Source organism: Haplochromis burtoni, unplaced genomic scaffold (assembly GCF_018398535.1).
Source record: "Haplochromis burtoni strain Fernald_Lab_line unplaced genomic scaffold, NCSU_Asbu1 Contig_179, whole genome shotgun sequence".
Lineage (NCBI taxonomy): Eukaryota > Metazoa > Chordata > Actinopteri > Cichliformes > Cichlidae > Haplochromis > Haplochromis burtoni.
The window spans coordinates 700,619-725,168 of record NW_024582540.1 but is presented as its reverse complement, the minus strand read 5'-3'; the positions used below and the strand labels follow the sequence as shown (position 1 = coordinate 725,168).

General features: G+C 40.3%; 1 protein-coding gene across 3 annotated transcripts; it reads right to left on the bottom strand.

Annotated features, from left to right (window-relative positions):
• Positions 1-1,046: 1,046 nt before the first annotated feature.
• nfat5a (nuclear factor of activated T cells 5a) lies at positions 1,047-24,498 on the bottom strand. 3 transcript variants are annotated; one of them, XM_042225678.1, is made up of 12 exons: positions 24,129-24,498; positions 14,251-14,417; positions 10,984-11,605; positions 10,646-10,829; positions 9,858-10,048; positions 9,558-9,730; positions 9,310-9,444; positions 9,154-9,206; positions 8,901-9,033; positions 7,207-7,391; positions 5,123-7,121; positions 1,047-3,858 (listed from the first exon to the last, which is right to left on the bottom strand). In XM_042225678.1, the coding sequence occupies exons 2-12, from the start codon at positions 14,384-14,386 to the stop codon at positions 3,476-3,478; spliced, it is 4,194 nt and encodes a 1,397-aa protein (XP_042081612.1). In that variant the 5' UTR covers positions 14,387-14,417; positions 24,129-24,498; the 3' UTR covers positions 1,047-3,475. The 3 variants fall into 3 exon arrangements, with proteins under 3 accessions (XP_042081612.1, XP_005934210.1, XP_014192903.1); XM_005934148.3 differs by having other exon boundaries at positions 14,251-14,379; positions 24,129-24,497; XM_014337417.2 differs by lacking the exon at positions 24,129-24,498 and adding an exon at positions 12,153-12,215 and having other exon boundaries at positions 14,251-14,378.
• Between the last annotated feature and the right edge of the window lie 52 nt (positions 24,499-24,550).

Sequence of the window (24,550 nt, the reverse complement as noted above, 5' to 3'; positions counted from 1 at the left end):
AGTATATTTCACATTTAAATATACATGGATATTCATTTACATGACTGAAGGACAAAAATATTATGCAAAGATTTGTGTGCTCTTTTCAACGCCTTTAAATCAACAGTTTCTTCTTTTTTTTTCCTCCCCCCCGGTGAAGTGGCTATTCGACAAAGTCGGACTGAAATGAATAATAATAATAAAACTAATGGTCGGTTTTGAAATTACACCACAATCAAAAACAATTTGACCAATGTGCAGTGACACAAATGACAGCTGGTGCCGCCCTGCCCATCCCCTTCCCTCCGCCTCAAAATATATCTTCTCTAAGCCTAGTATTGGTCCGATGTCAGATGTAGAGCAAGCTCCATTCCACACACCATGAGGTAAAATTTACATTCATGAAACCGAAGTCACGGGTTGGCTTTCTGTGTTGGTATGGCTTTAAGAGGCATTACTGTTCCGCACTTCTTCCACAACATCATGTGCTCTTTAGCTCCCCTAACTGAGAGGGATGGAATGCTTGGAAACATCACTACTGCACTCTAACTTGATCTACAGTTAATGGACGAGTCAAAGTGCCATTTGAGATGCATGATGTTAAAAACAAAAACAAAAGAGGAGTTTAAAATACAAAACGCCCACACAAAACACACAGAGCACAAAAAAGAGGAGTAAACTTCACGTTATGTTCTACAGTTTGCGTAAAGTCAATATCATGACAGTAGATTTAAGTCTAACATAATCACTTGATGTCCACTTACATTTCTAGTTTCAGTCATAGACTTAATAAACCTGCGCTTCATTTCAGGGGAAAAACCAACAAAACACTAGCAATGATAGTTCTTTGCTATGAGCAAAAAAGAAAAAAAGTTTAGTTTTACAAAAATACTCTACATTTTGATACATGGATTACAAAATTCTAAAAAAGATAAGTTACTTTTAAAATGGATCACTAACAGCTGCAAAGATAAAAGAGTATGACCATGAAAATGTAAACAATGCATGTGAGCAATGCGATACTAATGTCTGAAGTCTCCAAGAAAAAAAACACGTCCTTTTTTGGGGGGGGGATAACGCCAAATTGGCTAATATTAGATTTGGAAAGTTCAACAATGTCAACTCTTCATTGAAAAATAGAGTGATGTATCAAATTGGTGGAAATGTTAATGAGATAAACTGATCCATGAAGCAAAGTACCTTCGCAAAACTATCAGAAATCTTGTAAAAGAGCAAAACAAAACAACCCCCCCAGCATGCTGAATTGTTAGCCATGTGAGAGCTGCATTATGTGAACGAACAAATGCAAATGAGTAAACGTTACGATGGCGAGGACAAAATGGCGACCATTCACAATCAGGAGCTTTGGTATGCCTGGGTGGGTTGCACTCCAGTCTGATCCCTCAACAACAGCCAGCACTGTAGACTCGATTTTGCTTCCAAACTAAAAACGAATGCAAGTGCTATTGATAGTACAAACTGTACTAACATGACGACAGAAGTGTCCATTACTCCTCTACATAGCACCAAGGATGGAATCAAAAATGGCAACCTCTATGTAACAGATTTCATCTACCAGTGAGCCCCTGTTCACAACACAAAGAACAGGAGCCAGCTTCATGCGGCGCCAACCTGCACGGGCTACAAACAGAAACAGAAACTTAATATCGAAACACAACACGAACAACAGTAAAAACATTCCAACGAGAAAAACCGAGACTTAGTACAAAAGAAAAAAAACAAAACAATGAAGATCCTTCATGTAAATGTACAAACTAAATGAATCAGTATTTCAGATGTGTTGTCAGTGTCTAAAACACAAAAGGCCTAGTTACCACTCAAACACTGACAAGTGACAATGCCGTTTGTGGGAATGGCTGTTTTTGGATAGACTTGACTGGACCACTGGGACTGAATACAAAGAGGGACTCAACAGTGAGCAGACGTTCTATACAAAGTTGTCTAGACCTCAAAAATACTCTGACATGAGAGAAAATGTAAAAATGATGTATCTATTTGTACAAAGCTGACTGCTTTCAGCTTTTTTCCCCCTCTTCTTCTTCTTCTTTTTTTTTTTTAAACCCCACCCACTGGACGTTTCAGAGTACAAATTCATCTTAGATCAGTAGAGAGCTGTGGATGGATATAAGGAGTAGCAGGTTACACAAAAGAGGTTATAAAGTGCTTTAGATAAAATGTTTATAAAACCACACAACACTCCATTTTCACTAGTGGAAAGGTTTTTTTTCTATCCACATTTAACTGATAAAGAGTTAACTTTTTCAAAAGCAACAAAAGGAAAAAACAAAAAACAAAAACACACCCTAAATAGTTGAATGCTATTTAAAATTTCACCAAGAAAGGCCTGCACATAAGAGAACACTGGGAAGTGCCAACAAAGGCCACGTCACATGGATGAATCTCATTTATGAGTGTGCAATATTCCCTCAACTCACCAGGGTGCTTTCAGTAACACAATGTCTTTACTGGACTTTTTGTGATAAAAATTCATTTCATACTTGTGGTGCCGACACTAATATTAAACTGTGCTGCCTCTAATAATAAACCGCTTGAGTGCAGACTCCACCCATGCCAGTAAATGTTATTAAAAGAAAACATGAAACATTATCCTACAAAGAACTGTACAGTCTAATATTCTGTACTCTTGGAGCAAATTTAATGGCATTTTTGACATATGCAAATGTAAGCTGTGTATTAACAGCATGATTGTTCATATTCTCCACAGCAAAAGAAGTTTAAATCGAATTACTGTGACGTGATTTTATCCCTGTTTTTACATCAGCTAATCTCCCAAACTGACAAAATAAAAAAAATAAAAAATAAAAACACCCACTGTCTCAAAGTGAAATGAAATCTTGGGGAGTTTACACACTCAAAATGAGATTCTGCCTTTATCTGACAGTTATGTGCAATCTGATATTCCATAACCGACTGTTTTTTATTTTTAAATCTGCCTTCACAACACTCTCCCATCACGGCACCATTCCTCTGTCACCGTTCCTCTGTTGCTGACATTCTTTATCCCTTTCCTGTTTTTTCCCACAAATATTTTTATCCTCATCATCATAATCATTACCACCACCGTCATCATCTCTTAGGCTCACATTATTTTAAAAAGAAACAGGAAAAAAAAACAACAACTGGCAACAAAACACTGCATTTGTGCGGCTGGATAAAGCAGTTATTACAGGCCTCTCTGATCCTGCAAGAGGGGTAATAACAAAGGTGGGTTCATTAATTCAAGAACAATGGATAAATGGAGGCTACAGTTAATGATAAATATTTCTTAAAAACAGGTCACATGAACTCATGATTTGGGTTTTCAGTAAAAAGGGCAAGTAATTCTTAAATATTTAAATGACTTTTTTTTAAGCATTGGCACAAACCCCTACACACGGCCATTTTTAGGGTGTATAACTCTGAGCTACATACACATCACTCACCCCCTAAGTGCTGACAATGGTCCAAACAATAATCACTGCTTCTGTAGGCTTTCCAGTAGGTCCTCAATTTTATCCATGCTGGACGATGTTGATATGGATGCCTGCAGTTGATTCTGTAAGCTGCTCTGTATCTGTGTCTGTAGACTGGTCTGCATTGGTGTTGGTAGGCTCGCTTCTATGTTTCCTTGTAAACTGGACTGAAGGGCTGTTTGTGTGTTTGCCTGCATTGCGTTCTCCAAGGTGGTCTGCATTTGTGCCTGAAGGGTGTTCTGCAAGCTGCTATGCATGGTAGCTGGGATTGGGGAGGCAGCCTGGGCCATGGGCTGATCCAGCAGAGTCTGCATGTGACTGGAGTTCGGGATTTGGTTCTGCGCAGGTTGGCTGGGTCCAGAAGAAGTGAGCAGCTGGGATGAGTCTAAAAGAAAAAGAAAAAGAAAATAACTTTATCCATCATTAAACAGTAAATGTAGCATATAACTGTAGCAATGGAGTAACACAAGAAGCATATGGATTAGAGCTGTGCCTGACTAGATGACCAATTATCACTACTGTCACTAGTGGGTATCAGACATACTAGCCGTTTAATCTAATTCTTTCAAATTTTAATTGATGCCAAATGCCGGTATATTGTGTCCTGGATGCTATGCAGCCATCTATCACCAGATGGAGCAATGTTGTTGACAAATGCCATAAATCTGTTAATCAGGCTTGATTTTTTTTGTTCAGACTATTAGGGTTAGGTCTTTTAAAGGCGAAAGAATGAGTTTGCGGATAGAAGCGGTACCCTTCCCCTGAAGGGTGGATGGACTCTCCCTGAGTGATAGGGTGAGGAGTTCAGTCATTCAGGACGGGCTCAGAGTAGAGCCGCTTCTGCTCAACATCAAAAGGGGTCATTTGAGGTGGTTGTCTCCTGAGTAAGATGTTCCAGATGGGCATGTCCCACTTGGGATACACAGGAGAGATTAGACCTTTCGGCTGGCTGTGAACAACTCCATGTTTCTTCTGAGAAGTTGGAGGTGGTGGCTGGCAAGAGGGATGTCTGGGATTCTCTGCTTAGGCTGCTGACCAGCAAATGGCTGGATTATTTATTGATTTGTTCTTTTAGATTTTAACTTTTAATTAAGTGGTTGTCAAGAGTTTTCGAACAAGGTGCATCATTCGCAATGCACAGCCCAATACGCAACACTTTTCAGTTGCAATTTATTCATTTCTCGGATGTCAATTTGTCATATTTTAATAATATGTGAAAATCTTTTTTAGTACCATGTTTTCTTATTATATTTAACATTGGATTATTTTAAGTGTTTTGCCTTTTCTTCATTGTCTGGAGTAAAATGTGAAATATTCATAACGCAACATGTGAGGTACCGCACAGTTAGGAGGCATGATTTATTGTTGATAGATGTGATTAATGGTTTCAAATGCCTTTGTTTAGAGATTTTGACATTGTCCAATATTCTTAATATCAGAGTGTTTCTTAGTTTTAGACTAATCAGACTAATTTTTTTATCCCTCTCATTTAGCCGACTAAGAGAATAGTCACCAGGAACCGGATATGGATATATACAAGTTAATAGGTCGAGCATGATAGTACCATATTCTTCAGAAAATAAGAATTTAACATGGGTAACTTTGATTTACTCTACATTAAAAGGTGTAGAGGATCAGAATTGTCTTACCATTCTGAATGCCAAAAACAAACAGACTGGCCTGTCCTTGAGAAGCCACATTGCCACCCACAGATGTCTGGAAAAGCTGCTCTGGGGGCTGCTGACCAGGGCTGGCTACCACACCCACACCACCCTGCACCACAAAGATGGTTGTGGCGGGGGCTGGAGCCTGGTTGTTGAGCTCCTGTGAGCCAATAGTACTCTGCAAGCTGGACAGATTTGTCTGTGGTATGAACAGCTCCACAGGTTGATTGTTTTGGACGGAGCTTGAACTTGGGCCCACTTGCATTGGCTGCTGTTCCTGGAACAAGCTCTGTTGTTGGTTCTCAGTGGTTGTTGAGTTGCTGCCCGAAGAGCTCTGGTCTTGGAAGGACATGGGCTCTGCTGTATCTGACTGGGTGATTCCAACGCTAATGGTCCCCATAGGGGAAGGGCCTTGGGTCTGGGTGCTAAAGAGAATAGTAGGGGCGATAGCCTGTGGGTTCAGATCTGTGGTGCAGAGAAGCAGACCTGTTTGCTGTGGTGCAGGGTTGCCCTGTGAGTGATTGGGAATACTTTGAAATAAGGAACCCTGCTGGCCCATTGGAAGCTGCGCTGGTTGTTGTTGGTTCTGCTGTGGGGACTGCTGCTGATCCATTGGGGTGCTCTGTTGCTGCATTTGAGACTGCGGTTGATTTTGAAACATTGAAACAGACTGATGTTGGCTGGCTGATGTCTCCATGGAGGAGATGAATGCCAGCTGCTGCTGTTGCTGGGGCTGATGGTTCGGCGTCAGGTATAGGGTTGATCCTGTGGACTGCTGCTCTGAGTTGAGACTGCCACTAGTCAGTACGGTCAGGGTATTCTGGATGAGGGCAGCCTGGACCTGCTGTTGGGACCCCTGGGTTTCGGCCATGGGCCTAGGCGACTGGAAGAGTTGCTGTGGGGGGGATGTGTGTGAAGGAGGCTGTGTTGGGAAGCTAGTCTGGATAGTAAGCAGTTCTCCAGCCTGTTGAAGGAGAGAGCTGGCCTGAAGGTGTTGCTGTAAATTCTCCAAAACCTGCTGCTCTTGAAGTTGCTGCTGTTGCTGTTGTAGGCTGCTCAACGCTTGATTTTGTTGCTGCTGCTGTTGCAGCTGATGTTGCTGTAAATTGGTAAGAATATGATTTTGTTGTTGCTGATCCTGAAGCTGAATATTATTTAGAACTTGCTGTTGCTGATTTTGTTGCAATTGTTGTTGCTGTTGTTGAATATTCTCCATAATTTGCTGTTGCTCTTGTGGCTGTAATATCAGTTGCTGTTGCATCTGTATGTTGTTGATGACTTGCTGCTGTTGCTGCTGAAGGTTTCCAAGTATTTGTTGCTGTTGTTGAAACTGCTGTTGTATTTGTTGTTGCTGCTCCTGTTGTTGTATCTGTAGCTGTTGCTGTGCTGACAGTGAATTATCTGTACTCCCCAGTCTAAGGCTGTTCATGTTCTCCTGGACATGCTGCTGAAGGGATTCTGCAGAAGGTGTGGGGCTATACAGCACAGAATTTAGCTGCTGCTGAGCTACAGCTGCTTCTAACACCTGCTGGAGCGTGGTGTTACTTCCCCCCTGGAGTTCTCTAACTGCCCTTTCCAGCTGGGCCACCTCTTCCTGGGGAAAGAGGGAGACCTGGGACTGCTGTGGCTGTGCCTGAGAGGAAGGTGCTATCTGTGGCATGGCCACAACCACCACCCCTGCACTACTACTGGAACTCTCAGGTGACAAGCTTTCCTGGGGGTCTCTAAGGAACTGCTGGGGGACTTCTGGTGTCACAGGTGGTATTGTGGTGTCTCCTGATACAGAGAAGGAGGTTGTTGGGGCAATTTCTTGCTTTTGTATTGTGCTGAGGGACTCTAAGCTAGGGAAGACCGGGGGTGCCTGGGGAAGGTCCACATCTTCTGATGGTAAGGGCATTGTTCTCTGAAAGGACTCTCCACCTGGATGAGGACTAGAGCCAAGGTCCAGAGTCTGCTGCACTGTGATGAGTGGATCAGGGGATGACTGAGAAAGAAAAACAGTGTTACAGACCGTATTTCTCAAGTAAATATTTTAAAATCTCTTCCTCAAAAAGTAGGGGGTATCTTACTTTGAAGACCTCTGTGGATGGTGGATTGCTAGACACTTCCATAGGTGTGTCCTCTTGCCGTTTGGATGTCTGGTCAGAGATTTCTGTTTGTTCAGAGGGCATAGATTTGATCGGGGTATCAAATAAGCAGGTCTTGACCATGGATATCCCCTCCGTTTTTACTGTCAGGACATTTGAGTTATCAGCTGGAGGTAAGAGTGGAGAAAAGGACTGTTAGAATGTGAGATGGCAACGATTAGGCACTTGAAATCTACATGACGAGCTTAGCACACATGACAATACATGACAAGCTGCATGTTCCATGTTTTTAATGGATGATGTGGAGAACAAAACCCATCCAACACCAAGCACAAGGCAGTTTGCAACAACCATACAAACCAGGAGGGTATTATCTACTTTTACCATGACCACTTACCATCAAAACGCTTTTTGTAATCCAACTACGAATATTACTTGTTAGACTGCGCATGGCAAACAGCCACTTTGTGTTCCTGTTTTAAACTTAAATTGAATCAACTAAAACTACCAAGCTTCAACATCCAGCTTAAAAAGGAAGGAGTTTCCAAAGTTCAACCAGGAATTTTAAAACCAAGAAATAGATGTTTCTGATGACGGGCCTGACAGCAGCAAAGCATTCTGACACATTTTGTTAGTAAACCTTTCTATCCAGCGGATTAGATAGCGTTCTGTGTCTTAAATATGGAGGCTGTTTTTGACACCCTGCACCTTCACCATTTCCCTCTCACTCTCCCACTTTTTCCTGTGATCCACCTCCTTTTTATTTTCTGTGCAGTTTCTTCTTTTCCCCTTGTCACTCAGACTCAGGCTACCAGCTTCACCGTGCCTAAAATTACTTGAACCCACACAAAAGTCCCCTTTCATCTTCCAACATTACGCTGATATGAACTTATAGATCCACTTAAACAGGATTTTCAGTGAGTTAAACAATTCCCGTTTTTATCTCAGCTGGTGGGGGGCTTTGACAGTTCTGTGCCATTGTGAGCTTTAATTTTTTAAATGAAACACAAGAAGAAAAAACAATTAAATAACCTTGTAAAGTAAAAGTGTCTGTTTTATTAAATGTATTTGACATTTGCAGATTTCAAGTAAATCAATACGATATTCCAAGACTTTTTAGTAGAGATCACTTACAATAAATCAACTGCTGAGACATATAATTATACATTTCTTAAATGCTACATCTCCTAAAAGAACAATAAAACAAATAATTCAGATTATTTAAATAAACTACCATCCTGCTACTACAATCCCTTGTTAATAATAAGATCGCTGAATGCTATGCCACCTGTTCCAGACATGCTCCAATGTCAGGACCAATTATATCTGCTACACATTTACATATTAAACCTTCATCTGTTAGTGGAAACACAAAGGACTGCCAGTGATCCCTACATCTTTTTTTGCCATTAGGGTAAATGTGTCTGTGACAGCAATAATTGCGGCATTGCTTAATCAGCCATTAGATTTGTCTATATGATTGATTATAATGGTGTAGTGCTATTAAAACTTGTTATAACTATCTGAAAACAGTACTATGTTAGCTCTATTCACTCTCTTCAAAACAGAAATAGCCCATAAGTGTCACACTTAGCAATAAGTGTCAACATTTAAAAGCCATCAATGCCACGACGGCTGAAAATCGTGAACTATGTAACTTTCATGCTTGCTGTTACCTGAGTCTGGAGTGTAGGTGAAGGGTTGGGCTTCATGTGATCTACCGGCATTGGTCATCACAAAAATACCCACAGAAACAGGAGAAGTGATTGACTGGTTGTGAAACGGAGGGACTGTCACTATCAAGTGATTCTGGAAAAAAAGATCACATTTTTGTGTCAAGTGTATGCCAAAAAAACAGGTTTGATACAGCAGCTTAGATTATTCAGTGAAAAACTCAAGGGGATAACCATCATCCCCACTTGCATATACCTGATGGAAAAGATCCATGTCAATCTTTGCTTCGGCTTGCCAGGAATTATCATCTGAGAATTCAAAAAGATTTGAGAGGGTTTATATGCAGAAAACCATTCACACACACATGACATCGAGCTACAATGCTACTGACAAAAGAAATTGCTACAACACCTGTAATGTTCTCCTGAAAAGTAACTTTGGTTCCTTTAAGGAAGTTCTTTCCGATTATAAAAACTTCCTCGCCTCCTTTCACTGAGCAGCTGTGGAGACTCTTTCTCAGGATCTCTGGCACTCCTGCTGGCTGAGCTGAAGAGTAAAAGAAGATTTAAACTATCATTAATAACATAACATAAAACTAAAACATATTATAAATATTAGCCATCAAATTGTTTCAGGCATCCTAGTTGGCTGTTACTCACTGCAGAGGATCGGCGATGAGGGAACCTGTAAAGTCAGGGTTGATCCATCAGGCTGGGGGATGCTGACTCTGAAGGCCAACCTGGCTCGTGTACTCTTCTTCTTGGATCCTGCAACACCAATGCGGGCTTCGACATCTGCATTACGGAGCTTCAAAATTCCTACACAGTCCACCCTGTAGAAACAACACAGGAAGGAGAAGGAAGGGATAACTAAATATACAAAAGCACATACCAAATACTTTTTAAATATCAACACTGCAAGTAATAACTAGTCTTTAATTATCTGTAAGAACTCCTTACGCAAGTGTCATGTCATTGCTGGGCTCCAGAGGAATCTCAATAACTATGGTGCCTTCTATGTCCACCTCTTTGCAAGCAGTGGTGTTGCGTCCTGTCACTCTGCATGCCTGGTAGAAACCGTGAGGCTTCACTCTGCCTGCATCATTTGCTACAAACACCTGCAGCACAACTGATTCACTCACACCTTCCAACTGCAGACAAAAAAATAAAAAATAAAATTAGTTTTCCAGATTCTAATAAAAAACCCAAAACAAACAAAAAAACAAAACACCTCAGCCCTGAAAGATTTTCAGTTAAATATAAAAGTTTTAATCATTTGCCAATCAACTCAATCATTTATCTGTCAGCATTATTCATGGTACAAAAGAAGCATGTGATCTGTTCATAACCACTGAGCCATTCAAGAGCGATGTCAAGAATTTATTACTTTAATAATGAATACAAGGCAATCACTATTCATTCACTATCCCTACCCTGATTTATCATCAAGAGGTAAAGGTACTTGTTTGGTTGTTTGCAGTGCGAGTACTGGATTTACTGTTGATTTAATAAAAAAAAATTTTTTAAAAAAGAAATGAAATCAAAGAGACAAGTAGGTTATCCATGTTAAATGCCATCTATTGAAATAGGAGAAAGGAAACAAGCACGTGGGCAGTGCTAGTACAATCTTTCTCGTGCAGTACTCCTCACTCAGTGTATTGGTTATATTCGATCTTATTCGGCAGCTTCTTCCTTTGGTGGTAATATTTCGTTTGTTAAGAAGCTGCTGGAAGCTTTTGTACTCCAACCTTGACAGTGGGGAATCCTTGTTGTGTACGATCTTTGACAGAACCTCTGCTGCCCTCAGTCAGATAGCGAGCTCTGTGCTGGGTCTCTGGCTGCACCAGGATCTTTAGCTCCTTCCCATCACTCCTCTGAGGGAACTGAGCAGACAGTGACCCACCTTTCACTGCAGTTCCTGACTCGAGAGAGCTGCAGAGGACAAAAAATGATGATGACATTAGTGTGACATCCAAGAATCCAATTACCCCAAGCAAAACTTTAATCGACCTTAATGTATTCCTACAAAGGGGAGAGGCACTCTGACCTAAAGAGACAGAATGTACTCTAGTAAGTGTCACCATACCTGGATATGGAACTGGTCTTATCTGTGCCCAGCTGGGATAGCACATAGTGAGGGGCTTTGGCGCTGTCAGCATCAAACACATCCATGCTGTCTTCTGGAGGAGCAGGCTTGGGACCGGGCCGCTGGCGAGGAGTGCGTTTTCTAGACTTGCGTGGCACCTCTGTGTTGTCATTGTAGGAGATTGAGCTGATCAAACTGAAGTTCGAGACAGACTCATCGGCCCACATGCTGCTGCTTTGCTCCGAGTCGGGACCTGGTGCACCAGATATGGTAGGTTCCTCTTGGCAAGACATCTGGCTGTCATCAAACAGATCCTCGGGTGGTGGGGATATGCTCAACACAGTCCTTCGCTTTGATGGAGTGTTCTGGGGCTGCTGGACTCCTAGCCCCGGCAACCCTCCCGGCCCTACATCCCCTACTGTAGCGTTTGCTCCACTGCTGCCTCTGTTGGGGGCACCCTCCGCACCTTGCATCTCTGAAACACCAGCGCCATCTCCTCCGCTGGAGTGGAGATGCTGGGCAACCTTGAGATGGTCTGACGATGAGGTAGAGGGGCCAGAGGATGTAACGCCTATGGCGAGGGAGGAAGAGGCAGAAGGGCTGGAGGTGGAAGAGGTGGCATCTGTAGTAGTGCATATAGATATAAAAGTTAGGACAGATGTTCACCACATAGCAGGCTAGCAGTCCCATTCAAGCAGCTGAATTTGTGCATGATTTGTATAGATTTCCCCTCTTCCCAACTCTAATTTCAACAAACTGTTGTGGGTTATGTGCTCTCACTGTGCATGCGAGAGCTGTCAAGCACTGACCAAATGTTCTGAAGTTAAAGTTGAGAAGGGTACTATAGGTCCCACAATGTTTTGATTTCCTACAAAACCTCTGATTAAAAATCAATGTGACAAAACTGACATGCCTTGTTTACAAAAACAAAAGCAAGCTACAAATTGTTACATACACATTGCCAGAAAGAAAAATAACAAAATCTGGTCAAACTTTCTTGTACAGCCAAATTTGCAAGCTGATAATGTGGCGCCAAATTAAATTTGCCAGGTTTACAGTAGAGTTTGTGCAATGTGCATTCAATAGTAAACAGTAGTTTGCGCATGCCAATTGGAATATTTGGTTGGGACTGAGCGTAGCCATGGAGACAGAATAAACAAGCCTCTGACCTATGGAGCAGTGAACTGCAGACCATTTTATATGCAGACACTCCCTGCCTCAGAGGGCACTTCCTGCAATAAAAATGAGACAGCCAATGAGCAACAAGAGAGCTGATCATTCAAGACTTAACTTCTGTCAATGAGTAAACTGGATGAGTTAATATACTGAAGGAAGGAGTATCTTTTGAAGTTTATCATTTATAGACACTCGGAAGCACGTTTGTTTGGTTAATGATGATCTAAAAGACATCACATGAGTCATGCTTTTGATCAGCACTGCTTAGGGCCAGCTGGGTCAGACATGATAGTAAAAAGGCAGCGTTAAAAAAAAAGAAAAAGCGCGCTCTCTCCAACATGATTGTTCACCGGTTAGTTTGCTTTTTAGATGAAAACCATGACTAGAATCCTTCACAGTTTTAACTGATGTCAAGAACATCAAAATGCACCATGATCCAAGATCAGGCCATTTTCTTTGCTTTTGATAAGTGATATTGAAAAATACAGTCCAACGTTTGCTGGGGCAACTTCACTGTTTCATGAGTAGACAAAACCATTGTAATTAGTGAAAATGTTAGCAACTCTGTAACATGAGAGTCAAACACTTGTGCACGGTTCACGGTGCAACAGATGCATCTCTTTTACTTTTGTTAAAGGCATTTAAAACTCAAACTATAGAGAGGGCAATACTCAAATAAAGCGAAAGAAATTGAAAACGTGAAATGCAATATGCCAACTCTAAAACACTATATAACGTCATAACATGAGGGATGTTGTAGGAGATGATTTGGATCTGTAAAGCTGAGACAATCTGATGGGGTTTTTTTTTTATTAACATTAAGAGCCAAGGGAAAAATAAAATTTAGTACAAGCGTCAAAAAGTTATAAAAAAAAGAAACCCAAATCATAGGTGAAACAATAAATAAGAGGCCATGTCAGCATGCAAACGCTGCATTCTGAATTTAAAATTTTGATGTAGCTGTACATGTAGCTGGTGTTTATTGTCAAAGATGCAAAGGTTGAGTCTGCTGTGATGGCGAAAACAGGGGAATTCAAATTGGTATTTATCTGCTCAGCTATAATACATACAATAAATGATCTGAACTGTCATTGAATAACATGAACGGCAGAACGCTTTTTCCTGGTCACACTCAAAAGATGCATAAAATTACCGTCCCTGGCCTGTGGGCCACGCTTTCAGGAACCTGGCCACAAAGAGTGTTAAATGACCAGTTAAGACATTAGTCTAAAACACTACATAAATATATATATTTTTTTAGAGATTTAGATTTATACTGTGAACTGGTTAGGTGAGGTGGTGGAGGTGTGTTTGCAGAGTGGGTGAATATAAAAGGTAAAACGCTGTCATGGTGCTTGATATGTTTTGAAATGTTTTTATTAACACTCTAAAAAAATCAAAACATTGAGTGGTTAAAATGTTGCCACTGTAGAGTTGGTTCAGAGCAGCTTCAACTCCATTGTTTAAAATACTCTCAACACTGCCTCCAGCCTCTGTACCAAAGTACACAACACTACTGAGCACACAGCTGTGTGGAGTTAAATGATATCTTCACATCAGGTGCTAAGGGTGTTGAAATTTTTCACTAGGCCCGCAAACAGCGAGTGTCAAGTCAGGCTTCATAAGCAACGTCACTTTCCATGCTGCTGCTAGTTAACAGGATCGCCCACCACTAACAGTAAAAGATGCTGACAGACAACAACACAACAGACATCAATACGGTATAATATTGGAAAATTTTAAAGTTACAACATATATTTGAATAAATCCTGTGTTTAGCTGCACAGAAGGGCTTTAGAACTGACCCCCGACTGACTTGTTGGTGCTGTACCCTTGTATAACATGGGGCCCAGCTAACACGTAATAACCATGTATCGTCATGTCAGCAGTTTTGAAATACTTAATACATACTAGCCTATTTAAAATCCCATTTAGTCACAAATCTTGCCTCGGAAACTGATGAAAGGGTGAAGTTGCCCCCAGTCACTCACACAAGGCCACATTTCTTTACCCCTGCTGACTTGGGTAATAGTTTGTTACAGAGAAACTGATCCCAGATCATGGTTTTCATGGACTGAGCAGGTAGCTCACCTGACGCCAAGGCTGCAGAGGGGGGAGGTCCCGCCTCTCCCCCACTATTCTGGCTCATGGTGGGTGGGTCTGTCTGGGTGGACGATGGCTGGAGCTGGAGTTCTTTGGGGAGGAGGTCATATACCGACTCTGCCATAAAGGATGAGCAGGAGAATACAAATTAGTTTCTGAAAAATAAATGAGATTATTGGTAATTAGAGGACAATGCAACTAAAAAAAAAGATTCATACCCGCTCTTCTTAGATGAAAATATTCTGTTTTTAAATACCCATTTTCAGCAGGTTTCCTTTTAACCTGTTAGGAACGGTGGACCATGATGAAAATAGCAACCTTCAAGTCACAACTGCTTCCAACTTTTTAAAAATAGAACAAAAAAACCCATCTGCCTTTATTGCCAGTTAACTCAAATAGGTGTTGTCACAATTTAACCCTGGAAACATGAAGCACACAATGTTCTAACTTATTCTACTGAAAACAAGGCCTCAAGGGTTGCATAAGGCAGCCATCTTAGCCTCAAACTGAAGCTAATGCAGAACTGCTCGCAAGCACAGTCCAAGTCATAATACAACTGCTGGAGCTTAGTTCTAGAAATCGTCACAATTCTTCGCAAAATAGAACCTTGCCAACAGTCAATTTCACTTCCACTAATGCAAGCTTCATGGCAAAAACAAAACTCCTACAGTATCTCACCAAAACTGGTTGTTTCCTTATTTGCTTTCCGAAGACAAGTGGAAGCAATACTGCAATCCTCTAAAAATTCTGCAGTCAACACTAGCACAACACAGGGTATCTTATGATGAACTAAATTAGCCTCCCGTGGGGTTTGGTGTAATAAAACCCACAGAGTCATGAAGATATTTAATGGCAACATGATTCCTTGTAGACATAACGACCACTGCAGCCACACTGGAATAAATCAGATCTGATGCTAGATAAACACATGATTAGGTAGTGCGGTTGCTAAGAAACAGGCACCTATCAACACCTTGATATGGATATTTCAGCTTTGCATCGACAGCACCAAGGATGCGTAGTAGTCATCTAACACTTGCCTATGATTTTGTTCCCAACAGAGCGATGACGCTGACAAGACACATGATCTTGCACTTCTGTGATGTCAGTGATGGTGCTGAGCTGGTGGCAATGCATCACCAAAGTTCACACAATGAACAAATAAAATCTGCTATTGTTTGCATCAAATGCCCTTACAGCACTGCTGAATGAATAGCACAATCTAAATGTCAAAAGGCCAGAGAAAGTTTCATTTCTTTTTCTTAACAAATATAGAAAGAGCTGTGATATTTCACAGATCTCGGTGAGATCAGTTTCCTGTGCAGCTAGAAAAATAAAACGTGGATTTAAGTGAACCTGTTCACAGCAAGCTTCAGAGACTAGAGAACTGCCAGCAACCGTCTGATTGTGTGCACGAATATCACAACAGCCCTCAATCTTTGCCTGTGGTGCGTGGCATGAAGAAAGTGAGTCTTTGTTGCTGATTGCATTACAGATTGACTGACAACGAGACATGACCTCAGCTTTAACTAGTATCCCTATGAACAATAGAAGCATGCATAGTGGGTACACTGAACATGTGCTGTCACCTGCTTTGAACCCATGTATTAGGGCTGTTCGATATAACGATATATATCGGATGACGATATAAAAACATCTATTGTTTCATTTTACGCTATCGTTTGTTTGTTTCGTGGTGTTGCAAAATAAACTGTTTACGGCAATATTTTTTCATCGTTTTGATGGTCACTGTAGTGGCTATATTAATTTCTTAAAGTTCTCTCTTTCTCTTATATTTAATATAACCACACTACAGACAGACAAGCGTTTGTTTTTATGCGTTGTCGTTAGCAACAACGACGGTAAAACCACCGCGTGTCCGCTTGTTCCACATAAACCTTTCACAATAAAGCTCAAGATCCTGTTGAGACTTTTCAAAATAAACTGTATCACGTGAAAGATGCATATTGTTTACGGATGAGAAGCAAAAAAAGAGCTGCCAGGTGCTAAAAAAACAACAACAAAAAAAAACCTTAGACTCAAACGTTAGAACAGGCTTTTCCCCGCAGCACGCTGTGTAATAAATACTCAAAGAAAACGGCGGCCGTTACAACTTATGTCTAAAAATGTATAGTTTCATGTATCAGTTAAAACACTCGACTCCAGGTACGTAATCCCCTTGCTGGAAACACTTCACGCAAGTCGAGCTGCCCGAGATTCACAGAATTTATAGAAAATGTTAAATTTTTGTGATTTATATCGTTATCGGACGATAGATGTCTTAATATCGGGATATGAGATTTTGGTCATATCGCACAGCCCTACCATGTATATGCTTCAGTATTCAATCACATGCAAACAAATGTTCTCTTCATAGACTCCCAACACATGTGCAGGAGTAGCATGGCACTTCTGCTAAAAAAAGAGCAGCACATAATAAAAAAACAAAGGACAGAAATTGCTGTTCACTAAGCTGGGTACCCTCTTGCCAAGGTTGGCAAAAGGCTTACATGTACTGGACAGATCAAAAGGAGTCCACACTGTGTTAAAGAATGTCACTGTTGGCCTGAAAGGGGTATAAATCACCCGTTCTCTCTGGGTGCTTGCTGGTCACACAGCAACACAAAACAAGCACAGAAAGTCAAACTGTAAAAGGGTTCATTGTTCATAGGATTTTTTTCTTTAAAAAAAAAACAGCACACATGCACTACAAATGGTTGTTTATTAGAAATAAACTTTACAGAATCTTATAATCTTCTTGACTACAACTCAGAGCTCTACTAAATTACCCCTCTAAAAGTTCACCACAGTGCAGTTTAAGCCTAAAGGATTTGCTCGTGGTGGGAAACCTACCCAAGAAATGTTTTCAAATCAGAGGCATTTTAAGGAGTCTTTTATGAATCATAAAAGCCAAAAATAATGATTAGCATGTTTACCTGCAGCACAAATTTGTTTAAATGTGCACAAATATTAGGTTGAGACACACACAAGATTCAATTACCTTGTGACACAGGCCAATAACCACACATTGTTATTGAGTCAATCACTTCAGGTTCATAAATGCACAGATTGGATTGCTGTCAGCGATTTAATTTTTACTTTTGAAGCACACTTTCCAGTTTAGGGTGTGCAGTATATGCAAAAGAGTGTGTCTATATTCAAACCGTGCTGTGACTTGTGCTCGTGGAGACTTGAAATAAAAATGATTAATTGGAGCCCTATTGTTATTTTCTCCCATTTATTCTCTATTTTCTTTGAATTTAAAATTCCATCTAAAGCAAAAAAAAAAAAAATGCTCATAATAATCCATCAACTAAACAGCAGCATTTCCAAATGCTTTGTTGAAAGAGTCCAACAGCCATAATGTTTAGTAGGGCTTTTATTTTCATGTACAATTTTGGCTTCTGGCGATTATTAAATTAAAATGAATGTGGTAAAACAAATATTCTTCTGAAATCAATTTCATTTGAATGTTCCTGTTTAAATTTAAATCCAGCAGAAGTTGTGCGTCCACACCCCTGCATAAACCTGCACCTCACCTATTTAATCTATCCAAAAGTATAACTTTCAAAACCAAACAAGCTTTCTGTAGGTGAAAATGTCACTTTCCCCAAGAGTGCAGCTCTGTGGCTACCTGGGCTTCTTTTTTAAGCTTCCCATTTGTATATAAACCTCCAGTGGCGGAACCACTCTGTATACCTTTACAAAGATAACAACATCAAACGAGTAGCGCTGATTAAAGCTAGGTGATAGATTCACTTTTTCAGGAAAACCAGAAAATGTTATTTTTACTTTTTTAAACAGACTCTGTGGGCTTAGAAGCCGTTTTGCAGCATATACAAAAAATCCTGAAGTTTGAAAACAAATGTTATCTCAATTTTAAATGTGTGTGAGAAACAGTATACTAAGTGCTTCAATTAGTGGAAACACCATACTAAGAAACTGCTGCAGTGTCAACAGCTGCTGTTTGGATTTTGTTGCACACCTTCTTCCGCACGTACAGCAAAGTCCTTGAAGCCAGTCTCGTCAGTCATCACTGTCCTGAAATGCCTCCAGGAAAATTATCTTTAATTTTATTCGTCACCTGTGCTTAACCCTAGAACACTAACGTCGGATGATTTTCACCCACGTGCTTGTAGTCAAATGCCATCTTTTGTTTATTTCTCCCACAGTTGTCAGCGATGCAAAGAGATTGTGCCTTCTCTGGACAAGGCTCACACGACAAGGAAGAGGTGGGCAGAAGAAAAAGTTATGTCTATTATTTAATTTTTAAACAATATTTTCGTTTACGATTCTCAGTTTATTTATTTTTTACTCATTTTGAAGCGTTTATATAGGGTCCCCCAATGATACTGTTTTCATTTCATGAGACGTTGTTTAAGGGGAAATGTAACAAGAGTACTTCAATTTGCCACATATTAGGTTACTTATTCAGATGGGAAGTATGTTTTATCAGGCATATGATATCAGGTAAAAAATACCTGACATTAGTGACAGTGTTATAAAACTGCACATAAGTGTTCTAGGGTTAAGAACTGCCCTCTGTCAAAACAGATAAAAACCTCTTTAAAAGGTTTTCTGACCAATCCTTAAAATAGGTTTTAAAATGTAGGTTAACTCTCCAGTTCACAAAATACACTTCCTGCACTACATTTTGGTCTTATTTTGCTTTACAGTAGCACGTTTGACAAGTCTGTATGGACAAATCTATAAGCTTGTCCAAACAGTAGCCTGCAGCACACTAACCTACCAGGAGGTGGACTGACTTTAACCTAGACTTAGAACAATTAACCGATTAGACAAGCACATGTTTGGTTTGTTTTTTCCATGTTAAAAAAAAAGGGGGGGGGGGGGAACGCATCACAACCTACAGTGGTGCTTTAATTATGGTTTTGAATACATAACAATATGGTCAAGCCAGAGTAGCGACATAAAAGCTACTTTCCACATTTAAACCACAAAAAATGCCATTTTGGCTTTTAAAGCTAACGGTTTATCTTAAATTTTAAATTACTGCAAGAAATGGCCCAATACAATTTTTATTTGCTTTCAGCCTGCTAGTGCAAATCAGATGGATAAACAAGGTTTAACAAAATTACTTAAACAACATTTCTACAGTGTAAATTGATTGTACTGTACTCCTAATCATAATTTTATGGATTCTGCTTGTGGCTGTAGCTATAGAGGTGAGCATGCATGGGGATGTGGATGTTAGCAGAGGGAAACCACAAGGCCACATTAATTATTAAACAACACCATACAAAAGATGGTCCTCTGCTAATATATGTAGGCAACTTTGTGACAACTACATATCTGAGCAACAATCAGCTGCTTCTAAAAGTAGTCTCTGGTCTCTACAGTGTACAAACTGAGTCTACATGTAATACATGCCATACGCATTTCGACTTTTAAAAACAGAAGCTCTGTGGCCTTTAACTTGTGCCCTGTCCCCACTGAACCAACCATTTGTCCACTTAGAGAAACTGTATAACTTTTTGGAAGTGAGGCTGAATTTCACTGGTCCTTGAGGATAAAACAAAAAAACAAAAATGGAAACCTGTGTCATGTGGGGAGATTTCAACACTCTACACCAAGCAACAGCTAGCACTGTCTGATGTCCAAAAACAACTCTAAGGACATTGTATTAAAAGAAAACATATGGAGATGATTGACTTTTCTACTCCTGCACAAGACAATCTGCATTTATGAACAAGCCGCCAAAGGTGCACCGAAAAGGCAAACACAAACTTGATTGTGATTTAAAGTTATGAGGCAGCATGCTTTAAAAGAATATTTCAAAGAGGAAATGTCTCAGGTAATTATGAATACACAGATATGTGCACATGCATGTCATGCACATAACAGAATGAAAAATTAACTCCAGTTTCATTAATAGTTCACCATTTATTGCAAGCTCAGCAGTCCTTGGGGCCACAGATACCACCTGGTGTGTGTAGGCGTTATTATTTATTAATTTCTGCATGTAAGAAACACAAAGGCAAAATCCCCCCCCAAAAAAAGGAAATCAATAATGGCAACATTAAATGAAGGAGTCTTAAGGCAAATGACTGTTCTTTCAATCGATTCAAATGCAATTTGTTTCAAAAGCCGACTATGCAGTGGTGTACATCAGAAAATTGGCACAATGTACGCTAATTTAAATGATGATAAAGCACTTTGGATGTAGTTTCCAGTATGTAGCCCTTTGCTTACTTTGTCTAAGTAGGTACGGCCTGTTGAAAAAAAAAACAAAAATACGCCGTCCACCCCTGAGACTTTTTTTCTTGGAAGCCATCATTTAGCTAATGTATCCTAATGTAAACCACTTTTACACAGATGAAAGAAGCAGATGAAACTTGTTACTAAAGTTATTACTTGTAACTTTAGTAACAAGTTAACTGACATCCATCTTACTTAGTCACCAGGATACATCATATATTGTGGCACGTGAATAACATTGAATTGGATTCTGTGCCTTCATTCAACATAGCCAGAGTAAGTAGCAAGAGCTGCACTTGCACACTGTTGTCCCATTGCTATAGGCTGTTGCAAGCTTTTTTGTTGTCCAACACTTAACGGCATCGTTACTTTCGAATAATCATGGTTTCATTGAGTGTCTTGTAATAAATTAAATATTTCAAAAGGTTTCACTGGAAAGTACTGCTGTCTTTAGACTGTAGTGAAGTCAGCCCATGCTTTACCTTTAAAGGACGGCCAAAAATTACCCACAAGACTGCAGTCATTAAAGTGGAAGGCAGGGCTATTAACATTAAAGCAAGGGAGAGTTTACTATTGGCCTACATTTATACCTGAGAGACATAACAATGGGAGAAGGGCCTGCTTTCTTTAAAAAGAAACAAGTGAATGTCTGTACTGAGTGTAAACATATTACACAAAGCAAAGGCAGCCAGGGACAAGTGGTTAATGTATCCTGTATGTAACCTGTGGGAGAAATGTGTTGTGGAAGTAAATCTCCCTTGTGTATATGCTACAAACAAAACATGCTTCTTTTTTTTTTTTTTTAATCCCAGTAATGAGAGTAACGTAAAATCTGTGTCCTGACATAAGGTAACAATGAGGAGAAAACCAATATCCCACCCACACCAATCACAACCACTTACTAGAATATCTATTGCTTTTACCATTGGTTAGTAACGATTGTAGTAGAATTACACATTCTCCAATACCCAATTCAATAAGTGTTTTCACTTAAACATTGCGCTACTTTCCTGTGAATTAAAACATCTTTGCAGTGAATTGTTGTTCACCTAGCCTAACTGGATTTCCTAAAAGCAAAATACTCAATTCACTGTACATGCATGATGGGTATGAACAAAACTTTTGTTAAGTATGTTGACAATTTTTCTGGACCTCTCTTTATGTCCTGTGATTACTGGACACTTATCTTTGGCCAAACAGACATGATCGAGTATGTAAGTAAGTAATTTTTAGGAAGGTACAGGTGCGCTTTCATGAGCGTCTGAGTTGGTGTTGGATGATCTTGTTAGCAACCACTGCACCGTTTTTCTCATCCTTCGTGCATTCATTATACGCCAGTCTGTGGTGTGTTTTCATGCGGCTCAATCACCAGGTTGTAATGCTTTGCAATGCAGACACAACTCTACAGCACTCTTTGCATATAATTTCTTCTAGGATTACGTCATTTCGACTAAATTCGAGTCATTTCCAAACAACGACTCATGCTCCACTTCGGGGGACAAGCTCTACACATTTCGCTGTGCTAGACATTTAATTTCAGTCATTGGCTGTCTTCTAATGCACTGTTAGTCATCCAGGTAGTCCATAAAAGTTCAGTGGCTTTAATGCACTGCACTGTGTGGGAAAGCAAACATTTTTAATATTCCTTGAACACGTTTATTTAACTGTAGGGGGTCAAAGCATGTTCATGATTAATCAATTAACTGGGCAGCCCTAATCTCTATATCTGTTGGGTAGGTATTTGGTTTTCAATTTTGGGATTTCAGCACTTGGATTTGGAAATAGCATCCCAGTTTGTCTGTCTGTTCATCACGTTTCAATTCACCTTGCTGTTGCTAACTCATTTTTTGCGAGGTCGAAGCCACTTTGCATTTCCCTCTAGCAGATTGTTTTTCAAATCAGCCAAAAGGGGGGAAAAGAAACAAAAAACAAAACACCGTTACAGTTTTGCTCGAGGGCTTGCTCTCCTCACACAGGAACAACAGTCTCTCTGCTGTGAGAAAGAGGAAGAGACTTTGTTTCTCTCCCAGTAAGCATAATTTTTATGTAAATATAGCCAAAAATCACTATCTTGATCATTAGTTATATGTTTATGATGTATTGTCGCAGTAATAAAATCAGGCACAAGTTCTTGAGCTGTCCAGGTTCCAGTAGGACCCTGCTTGCTTCTCAGTAAACCCTGCGTTACTATTTCTATTTGTAACTTCTGAGATTTCACATTTTCCTCAAAACAAACAAACAAAAAAACAGAACCCACTAAATAATGCAATATATTCTGGCAGCTTGGTCAGTTGTCTCTACTCACCCACATCGTCTGACATACATGAGCTCTCCCAATAGATCGTTGATGAGCATGTCTGTTACCTTGACCCCAACGTGAGAGCGCACACCCAATTACAGAGATATAAATAAACAGTCATCATGTGATACGGTGTGACCATATGGCAGTCTCAACTGAGAATTTCAGGGTCACAGAGCAAAGCTTTCTGCTGGCTCATGAGCACCCTATACATAGCAGCCAGACAGATGTGGGACCAGCAGGCAAGTTAAGGCCCAGGCCAGTCGGGTACAAATAATATTTGAAAAAAATAAAAAAGGAAAGAATAATATTTGTTAATGTGATTAAAATGTAAGGGGAAAAACCCAAAGGGGTGAAATAGCACCATTGTTTTTAGAAAAAGTAATATGCATAAATTCTTGTGTCTCAGGTTACATTTGCACTTTAGGATCAATAGTTTATATACAAGCCTCCCTCATAAACAAGCAAATGCATGGTAGCTGCCTGAGTAGAGTAAGCAATTCAGTGACAGTTGCTTTGCACATTAAATTGAGGCGATGTTTAAAAAGTGAAAAGACAGACTTACAGGCAAAGTGCTGCTCTAACCAAGCTAAATGCAACATTAGTTAACGGTTCTGCACTCCAGAGATGCAGCAACACCCACCTAATAATAACATAACAGTTGGCTGACAAGTGTGCAGCGATATTAGAGGCAAAATATATTTTGGCACTAGAGGGCCCCTTATCCTGATAGGCAGAATAGCACTCTCTAGGCTTTGAAGGGCCAATAACTGCATTCTTTCAGTGAAACCAGAGAATGTGAGGAGGATACCCTGGCTCGATTCCACCAAACAAACCAAAACAACAGAGTGACTGTCACTCGCTAAAACCAAACAAGGAGAAAACACAGGACAGCCATGCACTACTTTTCCATCCATGCGATATGCGCACACACAAATACACACCTCTGCAGAACCCGAGCACTACTTAAGTACCTTAAACCACGGAACAATGTGGTGGGTAGGCAGCGACCTCACAAAGCTGTGTTAGCTCATATAGGCAACTAAAATGATGCTAGTCATCAATCTGCATGACAAGTGTAACCAAAAAACACACGTAATTGTTGTTATATTTACTTTACTATTCTAACATACCATGCTTTTCCACGCATGTGACATGGACAACTAACCAGCAAGGGTAGTCGAGCTGACTAACTATGCTAGCTAGTCTTGCTACTAGCAGAAAAGAGGCTAACCATTGCTAGCTAGCAGCTTAACATGAGCTATCAAGACAATCATATTAGTTCCCATTAGACAAGGACAAAATGGATTAGCGACCTCACAGTAACCTTCCTTTAGATAAATCTTACCTTTAGAGTATAGAGATTTGGGGGAATTGAGGTCGATATCCGAGCTAAGGAGGGATATAAAATCAGAGGGCATCGCAGCGCTTCATCGAGGGGAGGAGAAGCGGACACTCTTTAGTAGAAACGAAGTCGGCTGCTCCTGGCGGATAAATATTACGTTTTACAAGCGGAATGTTTTAATATACATAGTATAAAATCGCAACAATCTTAAGGCGGCAAAAAGAAAACTTTCAAAACCAAGAAAAAAAACAAAAACGTTATCTAGCACGTCTCACGTTTGTGTGTCTTTGCTGAGAGGAGACACGTTTCGTGCTACGTTGAGACGAACACACACACCGACACACAAACACTCGACTACAGCGGGTCGACCCACCTCCTCCTAGCCCGCCTCTCTTTGCTTAGAGCATGCGCAGTGGCCCGAGTGA

Coding starts and splice junctions, on each gene's coding strand:
- nfat5a (XM_005934148.3), bottom strand. CDS start 24,201: ATGCCCTCTGATTTTATATCCCTCCTTAGCTCGGATATCGACCTCAAT. Junction 9,207..9,309: donor TTTTCAGGAGAACATTACAG/GTGTTGTAGCAA, acceptor TTGAATTCTCAG/ATGATAATTCCTGGCAAGCC. Junction 3,859..5,122: donor TGTTTTTGGCATTCAGAATG/GTAAGACAATTC, acceptor TTTTTCTTTTAG/ACTCATCCCAGCTGCTCACT.